This window comes from Pelobates fuscus, chromosome 2 (assembly GCF_036172605.1).
Source record: "Pelobates fuscus isolate aPelFus1 chromosome 2, aPelFus1.pri, whole genome shotgun sequence".
Classification (NCBI taxonomy): domain Eukaryota; kingdom Metazoa; phylum Chordata; class Amphibia; order Anura; family Pelobatidae; genus Pelobates; species Pelobates fuscus.
Genome location: NC_086318.1, coordinates 366,448,655 through 366,462,110, shown reverse-complemented (window position 1 = coordinate 366,462,110; position 13,456 = coordinate 366,448,655). Strand labels below are relative to the sequence as shown.

Sequence of the window (13,456 nt, the reverse complement as noted above, 5' to 3'; positions counted from 1 at the left end):
GTGGGTTGGTAAAGGGCTTTATAGTGGGGAGGGGTAGGGGATTGCACTCAGGGGCTAAGGGGCTACACAGTGAGTGGGTGAAATCCTGTATTGTGAGGGGCTACTGTGAGGAGTAAGACTGCTCTGTGGGGGTGGTAAGTGGCTGCATTGTGGGTGATAAGGGGCTGTACAGTGGGGGGAATGGAGACTGTACTGTGAGGGATAAGGGCCTGCACAGTGGGGTGATAAAGGGTTGTATAGTAGTGGGAAAGGGGCTGCACTGTGGTGTTTAGGGGCTGTACTGTGGAGAGGTGCTTAAAATATTAGCATACAGTAGTAATTCATTATATTAATTTGTTACGATCCCCTCTCTTTGACTTACCTTGGGCCAGGGATGGGAATAATGATCCCCAGTGGTCCTCTTGGGCGCACTGCACCAGCAGCGGTGCTCTTTCGTTGCTTTGGTAACCCACAGCAATGCTCTGATCACTTCAGGGAGCATTTCACTGCATGCTCCCCTGCAGTACAGAGGCTTGATCTCCCTGACTACTGTGGAACCCTTTCTTTGCCGACCGCGCAACTTTCTCCTTGCACTCCGACGTGGAGGGGCCGGCAGGGAGAGGATGTGATCTCCCTGGTCGGCCCCAGTTCATGGCCACTGTGACCCATCAGCATTTGCCCTGTTTTCCTGATGGCCAGTCCGGGCCTGCCTATATTACTGAAGTTTAGGGAAACTGAGACTGTGCAAAAACAATTTTCTTTTAATTCTAAAAATTAGAATGAAAAGAAATGTGGGGCATTTTAAATTAACGTTGACCTAGTATTAAAAAAAGCAGTGCGGCAGCTAGCTTTGTGCAGCTTCTTTCCATCACAGTCAGTTTGTAAGAAAAAATGCAAAATCAAATAAAAAGTCACAGCAGCCAGTTACTTTCACTATTTGCTGCTAAAACCAAATTAAATGAAATCTTACAGCAGTTTACTTCACTGCTGATTGTGAATGAAAAAAAATGACACAACCAGTTAATTCACTGCCTGTGCAAAAAATAAAACCTAATACTGACAGAGCAGTTACATCACTGCCTGTATAGTTAAAAGAAAAGAAAAGAAAAACACTGACAGAGCAGTTACCCCACTGCCTGTATAGTTAAAAGAAAAGAAAAGAAAAACACTGACAGAGCAGTTACATCACTGCCTGTTTAGACAAACAAAATCCAAATCTCACTGACACAGCCAGTTACTTCACTGACTGCACAAATCATAGTTTAAAAGAAAGTAAACACTGACTGTGATATTGATGTTACAGCACTATCGCTTTCTAGGTAAACGAAAGGTGACTGGAGTACAACTAAAACGCTGGACAGGTCTACCCTCATCCCTTTCAGCTTGGAGCTCTCTACCCACAGCCCAGCAGACAACGTAACGCCGTAACTTTACCTTTTCTTCACGGTCCCTCGTTGTCAGGGAAAGAGATGTTGAAGAAAATTCATAATGCTGCAGTAGGCTAGGAGAGGGTGTTAAAAGAAAATCCAAGAAACAACTGCCGCTGCTCTGGTGGAATAGATGGAGTAAATGCTTCGTATCGAGATGTTAGGGTCTCCTGTATTACTCGTGATATTAAGCTCTCCAGTGGTGGCTATAAAGAGAAGACATAAGAAGTTACTGTAGTATTTACACATTGTACAACAACTCCAATAAGAGTTACCATTCCTAGAAAGCAGTATAAGAACACCAATACGGATGTAAAAGATGGCGGAGTGAGATTGCAGAATGCCAAAAGCTATATGGATAAACTGGTGTAATTTTCCTATTATCACAGTGTTCTAGCCATAGTGCCAATGAACAAAAGGAAAAATTAAAGGCTAGATTGCTTCAAGAAACACTATAGTGTTAGGAATGCAAAACTGTTTTCCTAACACTACAGTCTCCCTATGCTTCCACTGCACCCAGGCCATGAGCACTTACCTGATTCCAGCGCTAAGGTCCCTGGGTGCTGGATCGGGCTCCTCTTTCTTTGACCTCAGTGTGATCTGGAAACCTAATGTGGATTAACAGTGAGCCCCACCCCAGCATTAGGCCTTCCACACCGTGCTTTCCTATGAGGTTTTCCAAGATAGTTGGGTACAAAGGGACAGGCACAGCTGTTTGGTTAGGGACAGCAGTGTATGGATATGGCTGGAGTGGACACTTTAGAGCTTGCAGTGCTGCCAAGTTTAGATATTGTTTGTGTTTCTGGGCTAATTACCCCATAATACTCAGATATACATAGTCCCAATCACAACCAGTAATCCACGGTCACACCATATTAGCCCTTTGATCGTCCCTCTTATATTTTCATAAACTAGTCACTCATTTTGTTACATTGATTTTTCTGGTCTCTGTTTGAAGTTTCCGTATACTTACTGTTCTTAGCACAAAGGGGGGATCTAGCCTGCCAGCCTCCAGCTCATCCCAGTCAATGGACTGGAACAAAGGATGGAATCGGATGCTGCTAGCTGCCCCCAAGCGCTGAGATGGATTTTTGCACAGGAGCTGCAAATGGAAGAGTAGAATGTCAACAATAAAACTGCCACTGCCTTTATTCATTGACTAAAACACATGCAAACACAATATAGATATCTGTAAATCTGTATGCAGTATCACAAGGTTAAAGGGACATTCTAAGAATCAAAGGTGCAAGATTATTACTAGTACACTCGCTTTTATCTCCACTCGACTTCATATGTTGAATGCAGTGTTTAAGGTTCTCCTGCTCTCAATAGGAGACACTACCTAACCCAGCATCAGTTCCCGATTCTCTCTAGTTTTAGTCATTTTATCACTGTGTTCTTGATTGTTTAGTTGTGTATATATTTCATTCCCTGAAATCCCCTCCTTAAATATTATCCTGTCTTATACGACTATAAGGAATCTTCCCAGCTATGGACTGCTGGTATGAGCTATAAGCATTTGACTGAATTAATATATCTTTTATTTTCGATATTACCATATATAGACACCATTGTCATTTATGGCCATTCCGTGTCACTCTTTGTTAATAGTTTACTATAAATATATGTTCTCTTTTTTTAGCTGTGCAAAGAGTAAGTTTTTCATAGAATTGTTATCTTTTTCAGGACATTAATCTAGACTGCCGGATCATACACACCTTTCTCACGAGATCTTTGACCTGTTTTCTTTGACACTCAGGGTGGTCTGTGGTGTCATGAAGCATTGTTTGGGCAGCATTTGGATTTTTGGGAAATGCTCTCTTGGCCAGTTTATGAAGGATTAAACCATAGGCCCACCAATCTACTGCAGCATTGTATTTTCTTCCTTTCCGCATCTGCCAACATAATTTCAGAAATTATTAGTCAAGTGTTTCCTTACAGGAAAGAAGGTATTACTGTCAAATATAATGCTGTTCTCATCGTCTGCCTATTAAAATAGGCAACTTATAAAAAATATATATTTCACTACAAATGTGCAATGATTCGGAGCAATATGACTGGTTGGGACAGTATAGACAATCACTGAAGTTGTTTTTCAATTTTAAAGAATTGTCTTTAAAGTTTGCAGGACCTAGCCAAGCACTATTGCCATCAGCCATAATAAATAAAGATGTTAACCCATGCTCATTATAATATCAACCATAATACCTTATTACAAAGGAGAATAACATGAGCATTGATAGAAATGTTGAATTCTAGTTCTTCATCTTCATAGCTATAAAGATCTGTTTAGCTATAGAGTGATTGTTGCTCTTGGTGAGGTGTAATATGATCAATTCATGTAGCCTCAAACCCAAACAGTAGCCATGGTCAATCCTACCTCTGGAGCCATATAATCTACAGTGCCTGCGTAACCCTTTGCTTTCCTCTTGCCGTGCATCTCCAGCGCCAGTCCAAAGTCGCCTATCCTGATGTGACCCGCTTCTTCCAACATGATGTTCCTTGGCTTTATGTCTCTGTAGAGAGAAATATCATAAGATTTATAGTTTATTGAAGATCTGTCATGAAACAGGTCGTTTACATGGCTTACTAATAGTAAAATACTGGAAGTATGTACAAATCTATTTATGAGCTATAGCCAATCAATGAAATAATGCCCCATCAATTCACAGAGAAATGAAACAGGCTGCTTATACCTGAATTTAGGAGACAATTTAAAAAAGGATTTTGTAATTAAGTTTTAATTAATGCAGTTTTCTACATTTCTCTTAATCAGGTGGACTAGAAATGACCATTCTGCTTCTTTCTTTCTTATCCTGCCCTTCCTTTTTTCTGCTCTGCCCAACACGAGTACATGTTTTTCTCAAACGTAAGTAAAAAGCCTCTTCTTAGTGTTAAGTTGAAACGGTTTGTAAAATGCCCTCTTACAGGTGAAGTGTGAGAGCAAAAATTCTTAACTCACCTGAGAGAAAGGTAAAAATGTAGCTAAACAATATGGATAAAAAAAGGACCGCACAGTGTAGAGAGAGCAAGCTTATAAATATATCGCTTAACGAAGATGTGTTTACCGATGCACAATGTCGTGTTGGTGGAGATATTGGAGTCCACACGCAATCTCCGCAGCGAGGAATCTAAGAAACAAGAATTCAAATATTAATCAACAAAGTATTTAATATAAAATGAACTTACTTCTTAAAATGAGATCTTCCTAAATGAGCTGACCTAGGGAAAATCCACTGTAATAATTTATATATATATAAAATCAGAGCTCTCTCCTGCCTACATTATTCACTTTTCTTACTGTCACATATACTTTTTCTAGTATTATTGGTGTGAATACTTTTTATTATCAAATATGTTTCTATTGCAAACTTCCATCACATTTCTCTGTATAACACGTGTATACCTTGTTAGGACATCTATACCATACATAGCAGGCATCTTCTTATCCCTTTTATTGACTAGCTTCCTTTATATTTGCTATCACTCATTGTGGCAATTTTCCATCCATTTACATCCATTTACATGTTCGGTTGTATGCAAAATGTCTTGTGCCCATCTGTTCATATTGTTGCCTAGTGTTATGTGTAAAATCAGTATTATATGTTATGAGTCTATTTAGCACCAGTTGCAGTAGGTTTTTGTCTATTTTGAGCTCCTCGTATATCTGCATCTTTGATCTGCCTCTAATTACAGTTTTTTTTCTTCACCAGCTTGTCTTTCTCACTCTGTATTGTCTATCACTGTTTGAACTCACACACCGGCATACTTGCTCTAATTTCACATGTTGATCACTGGTTGCATGCAGCACACACTGTGATTTCACTGTTTACCCTTAGACACTTCAATCACACGCAGCCACAGTCCTCTATCTCCTGCATCTCCTCCTATTTGTCGATTCTCGGCTTCTACATTTGATGATCGATTGGACTCATGTACAGATATGCTTTAGCTGAGATACTTTAGTAACAAGACTTCACTCTTTCTACCCTTTCCTCCTTGTTTATATGTAGTTGTTTTTATACCCCGACACTCTTTGTTATACATTGTATGCTTGTTTCTTAGCAACACTAGGTGTATGTGCCCACACATTTCTACATCATCACGCAACATGGGTTCATACTGAGTTAGCATTTTGTAGAATATTTATATTCAGAGTATATTTATTGTATGTATATATGTTTCAGACTCACTGATGTTCCTAATTTTTCTAAATTCTTTATCTATGGCATTCACCAGTGTCTACCAACCAATGCTAATAGTAGAAAACGTGGTGGTGGGCAGCTGTATATTGTTTATTGATAACTGTCTCCTTTCACTCCCACCCAAATTAATTCCTTTCCAATCCTCCTGTCAATATATACAGTGGCTCGATGTTGAGAATTGTACTTCTGTTCTTTTAATAGAAAAACATTATTTAACATTGTTCCATAAACTTTAATGATATTTTTAATCTGTGAATGTTTATGTTGGGTGATTTGGTCATTATTAAAACTATTAGTATTTTATTTGAAACTTCAGGGTTCCTTTACCGACCCACTTTTCCAAAAAAAAATCTTTAAATGTGACTCTTTCCTCAGCCCTTGTCATATTTCTTCCTGTTAAATCTTCTCATTGCTCTGACCCATATTTCCCCTCTCATCGTCCGGTCTCCATTTTAAGCATCGTCTTTTAAGACTTACATTGCAATGCAAGGTTCCAGTCTGAGGTTTCTTTTCAGGAAGCTGTCAAGATCACCACCATGCAGATACTCCAACACGTAGCATAGATGGGTCTGGTTGACAATAAAATACAATGGGATATACTTCACAACACAAACACTTAAACATCAAACAGAAAACTTGTTAAAACATAATTTCTCGTACTTTGCAATTATTTTTTCTATGGCAATCTAAATCCTAGAGCTGTGAAAAAAAAAAAAAAACGATGGTCTGTTTAAGGAACCAACTGTAATGGAGTGCCGTTGATCACTGTGTTTATGCAATTTTGAGAAGAAAAAAAAAACATGCGGAAACATGAATGCCTTGATTTATAATCCTTAAAACCTATTAAGATTGGAATATATATATATTTAAAAAAAAAATAACAGATAAATCAGAATGTAACCCAAAACTGACACTAGATGTTTTCTAAGAGTAAATTTGGTGATACCACTGATCACTCCTGAATAGGCAAATTCGCAATAATTTTTTGCTTCCCGTTAGCCATGAAATATCGGAAATTCAATTCTTCACCTAAGTTTTGAAATATCGAAACTTCAACAAAGTGCAAGAGTTCAGAATGTTGGCAAATACAAAATTATAGCGTTTTGGCATCAAGTTGAGATTGGCGCATTGAAACATAATTTTTGTTCTTGCCAGCACAAACATGATCCTCTGCATTGAATCTGACCTGAGAACCCTCTGCAACGACTCCTGGGGTTGAGTGTGCTGATTCTCTTTGTTCCTGAGAGATGGAACATTCCTTTTCCACTTTTATTAGTGTCACTGGTGCCAGGAATCTAGCAATCCCTCTGACACTGCACTTTTAGTGCTTAAGGGACTGAGCATCTCTCTAGTACTGTAACTGCTATTCACATCAAGTTAACAAAATACATAGCACAAACACAATTAATATTGCAAACTTTGAAAGAAATGTTTAAAATATAGCCATGTGAAATATGCAAAGAACACAAAATAAGTACAAATTTGAGCATTCCATATGTAGCCTAATGGATAATGCAAAAATTCCTCTTTCTAATTATGAGTTGCTAATCTTTCTTAATCTGGAACGAGCTAGGTATGGGTTAGAAACTATACAAAATCAAGTCCTGTGCTTAAACGCCCACTACTCCTGGCAGCAGCAGTGACTATGGTACACATCAGCCCCAATACATACAATATAAAACAAAGCAAAAGAGTTACTTGCTCACTATCCCAAATCCCTGTGGACATTTAAATAACTGGAGGCTTTTTAGTATCACTCAAAAATACCCTTCTTTATCTCATTAGAGATTTTTACCTGTTAGCTGAAGACAGGAAGGTGAATTTGTAGTGTAGGATTATTCACCTAAGAGGTTTGCCTTAACGTGGCAGGTGAGTTTATAGTAGGCACAGTGCACAAGTAACTTTTTTTCTTTTGTATATATTGGTTAGAAACCAATTTGCCACAGAAAATTTAAAGCAAACATCTGCAGATATATTGCTGGTTGGTTTGTTAATGGAAAGTTGATTTATGACCATTAAGGAATTACCGGGATCTGAAACGCTCCATAGGCTTTGGTTAGGTAAGGACTTCCGGCTGCCATCTCCAGCACTCGACGTTCAGTGAGTGTCCTCTCGGAGGCTTCAGTGAGAAGATCTTTCTTTCTCACTATTTTCAAAGCCACCACCTTCTTCGTTGTTTCATCCGATGCCAGGAAGACCTGAATGACACATAAATAAAAAGGCTTTCAGAATGTTGTGTCAATCCTTGTGTGATAACATATCTATTAGCATGATGTATTTAAAGGAAAACTGACACAAATGTTTTAAATGTAGCAAGCTATATTTACCTTAAAGGACACTATAGGCACCCTGACCAGTTCGGCTCATTGAAGTGATTTGGGTGCATAGTTCCAGGCTCCTTGACCCTGCAAAGGTAATTATTGCAGTCTTTAATAAACTACGATAATTACCTTTGAGGGTAAACACCAACGCTAGTGGTTTTCTACCAAACAGCCACTAGAGGGACTTCCGGGTTATTAGGTGACATTTGGTCGCCTAACTGACGCTGGACGCCCACACGCTATGCATGAGGACATCCAGTGTCATGTTAAACCCCCTATGGTAGAAATACTAATGCAAGCATGGCCATGGCCAGGAGCAGAGGCAAACCCAAACCAGCGCCGACAGGGCTTTAACTCCTTCTGCAGCACGGGGGTGAGGGCTGTGAGGCAGGGGGAAGCTATGGTGCCAGGAAAACAACTTTGATTTCCTGGCACTATAGTTTCCCTTTAAGAAACCTACGGTGTCGTTATTATATTACAGACATATCTTGTAAAATACATTATTATTTTGTTTTTTAGCCTTTCTCCTTTAAACTATCTTTAATATGCCCTATGATCTCATTACACCTAACTTGATCAAAAACACACCAGAGTAGCTGTGCACAAATCCAATCCCGGCCCTGTTTATATACTGAAGTCTGTACCAGATATGGCTGATTGAAGCTAATGTATCAGATAGATTGTGATAAAAGCATATTCATTCACAGTGTTTAGCATTCTAATGGTATATCTAAACCATTGGCACCACTTATAATTTATAGCAGCGATGGCGAACCTATGGCAGGCGTGCCACAGATGGCACTCTGAGCCCTCTCTGTGGGCATGCTACCATAGATCACTGCTAGGGTGCCCAGCCAGTGGTGTACCGCGAGGCACTGCCTTATGGGCGGCACTGCCTTATGTTCTGGGGGACCCAAGAGCTGGCCGGCTGGCCACCTTTGGGCCCCCCCATGAGGCGGGCGGCAGCTTCTATTGCGCAGCAACCTCGCGCTGCTTAGTGATGCCGGGAGCCAGAATATGATGTCAGACCACTCACAAATCCACTCACTCTTTACTTGCTAAGGTGCTCCTCCAGCCTTTTAACAATACATACACTCATAGAAGGGCACTTACTGGTCATCTTAATTTGCAAACTTTATTCACCAATTGATGTGGAAACAATCAATTAATTGATTATCTTGCGTATCTGCCCCCTGCCAAATTAAGAAGTAATGCGTGCACACTCCAGACACAGACACAGGTTTCGGGTTAATGAAAAACTTGAGGAATGTTTATTCTGAGGGGACGGCATGCCCCTTATAAAATTACATCATATGCATTGTCAGAGATAACATGGAATAACACATCAATAATTGGAGGTCTCCCCCAGATTCCAGCGCCATCTTGTTAATAAGGGTGTTAGTCGATGTCAAGGGGAAACTCCCTAGCGGCCATTTTAGGTAAATCACATATAAAGTTGAATAATGCTGATTGTAGTTATGCTGAGTAAATAGGCATTTTACTAACATAAATTGGGTTAATATTTTTGTCCACAACACCAATGTTCAGTAACTTTACAGTATCATCAGCGTTTCAGTCCTAGTCCGGATGAGGACCAAAACTTTGATGGTATTGTAAAGTTACTGAACATTGGTGAATAAAGTTTACAAATTAAGAAGACCAGTGAGTGCACTACTTTGAGTGTGTGTATATATATATATATATATATTTTTTTTTTTGTTTTTTTACACACACGGAGAGTATTGCTGTAATTGAACAGAATATTTTTATTATAGTAGCGCACATCAGCTTTAGAAAATACACAGCAAAAATACAAATATCAGCACAAACAATAGCGCAAACAAAAAGAGAATCCAGTGCATTGGTTCTTAACAGAGACCCAAATGTTACAAATGATACAGTATTAGCTGGGTGACCCATTGTACAATCACATAATTAACACAGTAACTTCCTGTGTATTGTAGCATGTAAGGAAGTATACTCTATAAAGCTTTATTAAATCTTCAAAATGTGAAAATATCCTCTATTGCACTTCTATTTATTCAATCCATAAAACATAAGCATAGTAAATGTTTTCTTAAGTAGAAATTATTCAGTTTCCATAACAATAGACTGTGATACAGTTTCCATTGACATTTAGTAGAAATGTATCTCTCTCGCTATCCTACTATATCTTTGAGAATGTCCATCATTCCTATCAGGTCATGTGACCAGGAAGTAGCAATTGTAGTGACAGTTGGAGTGGATTAAACTGGCCATAATTACAGTGAAAAATCACAACAAACACTATCAATTTCCAGTACTACTAACTAAATGACAATTAAATATCCAACAGAGGAACATGTAAGAAATATGGAATATGGAATTTATTCACCAAAGAGTATGTTGATGTCAATTAAGAAGGCAATATTATGGGGGCGGGGCCTGACAGCAAAGATGGCCAGTCGCACTTGTTCAGTGCTCCTGTGACTACGGACAAACTTATGAGGTTATCGACTAACAAAGGGGCATTAGCGGCACACGGAGACCGGGATCAAGCGTAGCAAAGCATGCTGAACACACCGGTACCACTCCTCAACCGATGCGCCACGGACAACCTCCAAACGAACATGAGGCCTAACTCTGAGCTGAGCCAGCGGACTGGGGGAGGCGGCCGATTCCCCGGTTCGGGACACGCTCTTGAGCAGAAGCCTACCGCAGCCCTGCTACCCCCCCCTGTGGACCGGCGGGGGTCATCCCGGTCCCCGCAGGGGACGGTTACCCCCACACAAATATATGTACAAGCGGCAACATTAACAGCCACGAGGAGCTCACGAGTATCAGCCAAGATGGCGGCGCAAACGCGGTCTGCGATTAAGCGACCATGCCTCACACCGCCCAAGCAAATAGGGGACTTCGTGGACCTGCTGCGCACCCATCTCTGGGCAAAACATAAGGCCCGGAGACAAGCCTACCGGATGGAGATGAAAAAGATGGCGGCGTGGATCCGTCCGACCACTCGAAGCGCCCTATCTTTATGCCCCCCTCATACCTTCAGAGGAGCCTTTGCACCAAGCGGGACCCGAGGTAACACCACGCGGGAGGCCACTGGAGCTTGTGCTGCAACGCCTGCGGAGTCTTGCGAGCCCGCGCCACTGAGGGTGCCAACCCCTCGCTCGGCGATCCTGGAAACCGGCGACAAGCGAGACATGAAACCTCACGCTGACGACCACAGGGCCCAGTGTGGAGCGGAACCAGCTGCAGCGAGGCTGAATCCAGGGAGGCCGAGCTGTCGGGAGGCACACACACGGCCCACTGGGGAGGAAACCCAGAGGAGAAAACGGAGAACACTGCAGCCCTCAACGGCCTATACATGGGTCTCTTCCACACACCGGGAGACCGACCCCCCCTGTGGCGGGCAGGCAGGCCTACACGGCGACACAAGAGGCGACAACCGTATACCAGCAGCTGGCGTTGGTTAAGTGACTTTACTGTTCGTTACGTTAGCTGCCTTAATTATGCCGACCTACACATTACTAGTCAGCTTAGCACAGTTATTTTTGCCTTATTATTTCTCTATGGCTTAGCCTAAATGTGTTCCCTGGCACTCCTTTAGGATGTCTCTTGTAATGTACTACAATCACTAGCACCAACATTTCTCTTGCCTAAACTCTTCATATACCTACAAGTGTTTACTCTGATATATAAGCACCTAAGTAGTCAGGAAGCTGTAGACAAATACACTCTTAATCTGATAGCTACTACTTAAAACAAGATATATTTTAACCTGTTATATGCCTAAGCCTGTTTAACCCTTACAATGCTTTTGACCTATTAGAGCCCACCTAAATCTCACTAAATTGCCTCATCAGCCTGTTTCACCTATGTTGGACTTATATACATAAAAAAAAAAAAAGTGCAAGATCTAGCATATACCCTAATGTTTCAACTGTTAATGAAAAGCATGAGGAATGCCGTCGGGGTACCACATGCTCGATTGTTATTTTTTTTCACGCACTGCAAAAATAAAGAATTAAAAAAAAAAAAAAAAAGAAGGCAATATTATTTGGGTTAAAATGGGTGAAGGTCTACTTTAAGCTATTTTTTATAATTCTTCACATTACATACTGTTTAGGGAATTAACCCTCATCTACCTATTGTTCCTGTGTCACTGTGTAATTGTCTAATTTATTGTACATTTCCCCCCTTTCATAATATTGTAAAGCGATGCAGAATTAGTTGGTGCTATATAAATGCCAATAATAATAATAATAATAATAATAATAACCTTGTTTGGTTTTTAATACTGTGCACTGCCCATAGAACTAATCTTAAAATAAAGTAGAGACAAAATGGGAAGGTGGGACCTCCCACTTGAAAAGTGGGGGGAGGCAGGTTTCACTGAGATTACAACCGATTAAAAAAATCATTCTTAAATAGAAGATATTTTAAATACAATTTTATTAGAAAAATGGTTAAAGGATTAATACCAAGTAATAATGGATGAAAACATGTGCTAAAATAAAAATGTGTAACAAAAAACAAACAATAAATGAAAGAAAGGGGAGCAGGTCTGGTCTTAATTATACCAGTGCTAGTCTAATTTGTAACGTTACACAGGGTTATGCCTGTATTACTCACCTAACCCTATCTAAACAACAGAATAAGTTTTATAACCTATCTCTGAATCTAATTTTTCAATAAATTTTCTAATTGATGCTAAAATAAATTGACATAAAGTTCAATCTTACAGGGGAGCAAACAGAATATATTAATGTATTTTCAAGTTAAAACCAGCAATAGATGAAACTAAGTGACCACAATCAGAGACAAATCACATGTTTAAGCTTTTGAATATAAATCTTTAAATGATTTGATAAGGGTGTACATCCTATAACCAATTATTGAGAATTATATTAATCAATAATGTGTTACATCACCCCTAAAAATTCAGTTTCTTTTGTAAAAAATATATCTGCTGTGTAAATGGATATTTCACAAATTGCGTACCTTTCCATAGCCACCCTTGCCAAGCAGTCGGTGGAATGTAAATCTCTCCAGCGAAAGAGATGAATCCAAAGATGGACCTGGATCTTCTGGAGAGTTGCTGATTTCTCCATTAATTTCCTCTTCACTCGCGCGTTGTTTTCCTTCTTCATCTTTAGGTTCTTCTTTCTTCCTTTTCTTCACCTGTAGCTCTTTCCTGATGTCACTGTCCTTGTTGTCTTCTTTTTGTTGTGTTCTTCCTCTGCTCTCTACGTCTTCAGCGGTCCTCTTCTTTGTCTTCTTACCATCCATGTTTGAGTTTGATTATTTTAATCCACGAATTGTCGAATAAAATTTTTGCCAACTGTCACCAATCAAAATCGCTCTCAAAAGGTTTGAAGTGAAGTGGCAGGTGCATGAGCCAAGTTCTATGTCATGAGTTCTAAAGTGCTCTGATTGGTCAGAAACTGCATCGTGTTGTTTATTTTGTTTATTTTTAAATCCCAATGATTGTTATTTTTATTTTCTATTCATCTTTTATAATAAATAATTCATATTT

General features: G+C 39.8%; 1 protein-coding gene across 1 annotated transcript; it reads right to left on the bottom strand.

Annotated features, from left to right (window-relative positions):
• Positions 1-1,480: 1,480 nt before the first annotated feature.
• LOC134586352 (protein kinase C theta type-like) lies at positions 1,481-13,209 on the bottom strand. Its single transcript, XM_063441825.1, has 8 exons — positions 12,922-13,209; positions 7,639-7,809; positions 6,089-6,210; positions 4,475-4,537; positions 3,787-3,922; positions 3,125-3,301; positions 2,380-2,508; positions 1,481-1,612 (listed from the first exon to the last, which is right to left on the bottom strand). Exons 1-8 carry the CDS (start codon positions 13,207-13,209, stop codon positions 1,481-1,483), a joined length of 1,218 nt encoding a protein of 405 aa, XP_063297895.1.
• Between the last annotated feature and the right edge of the window lie 247 nt (positions 13,210-13,456).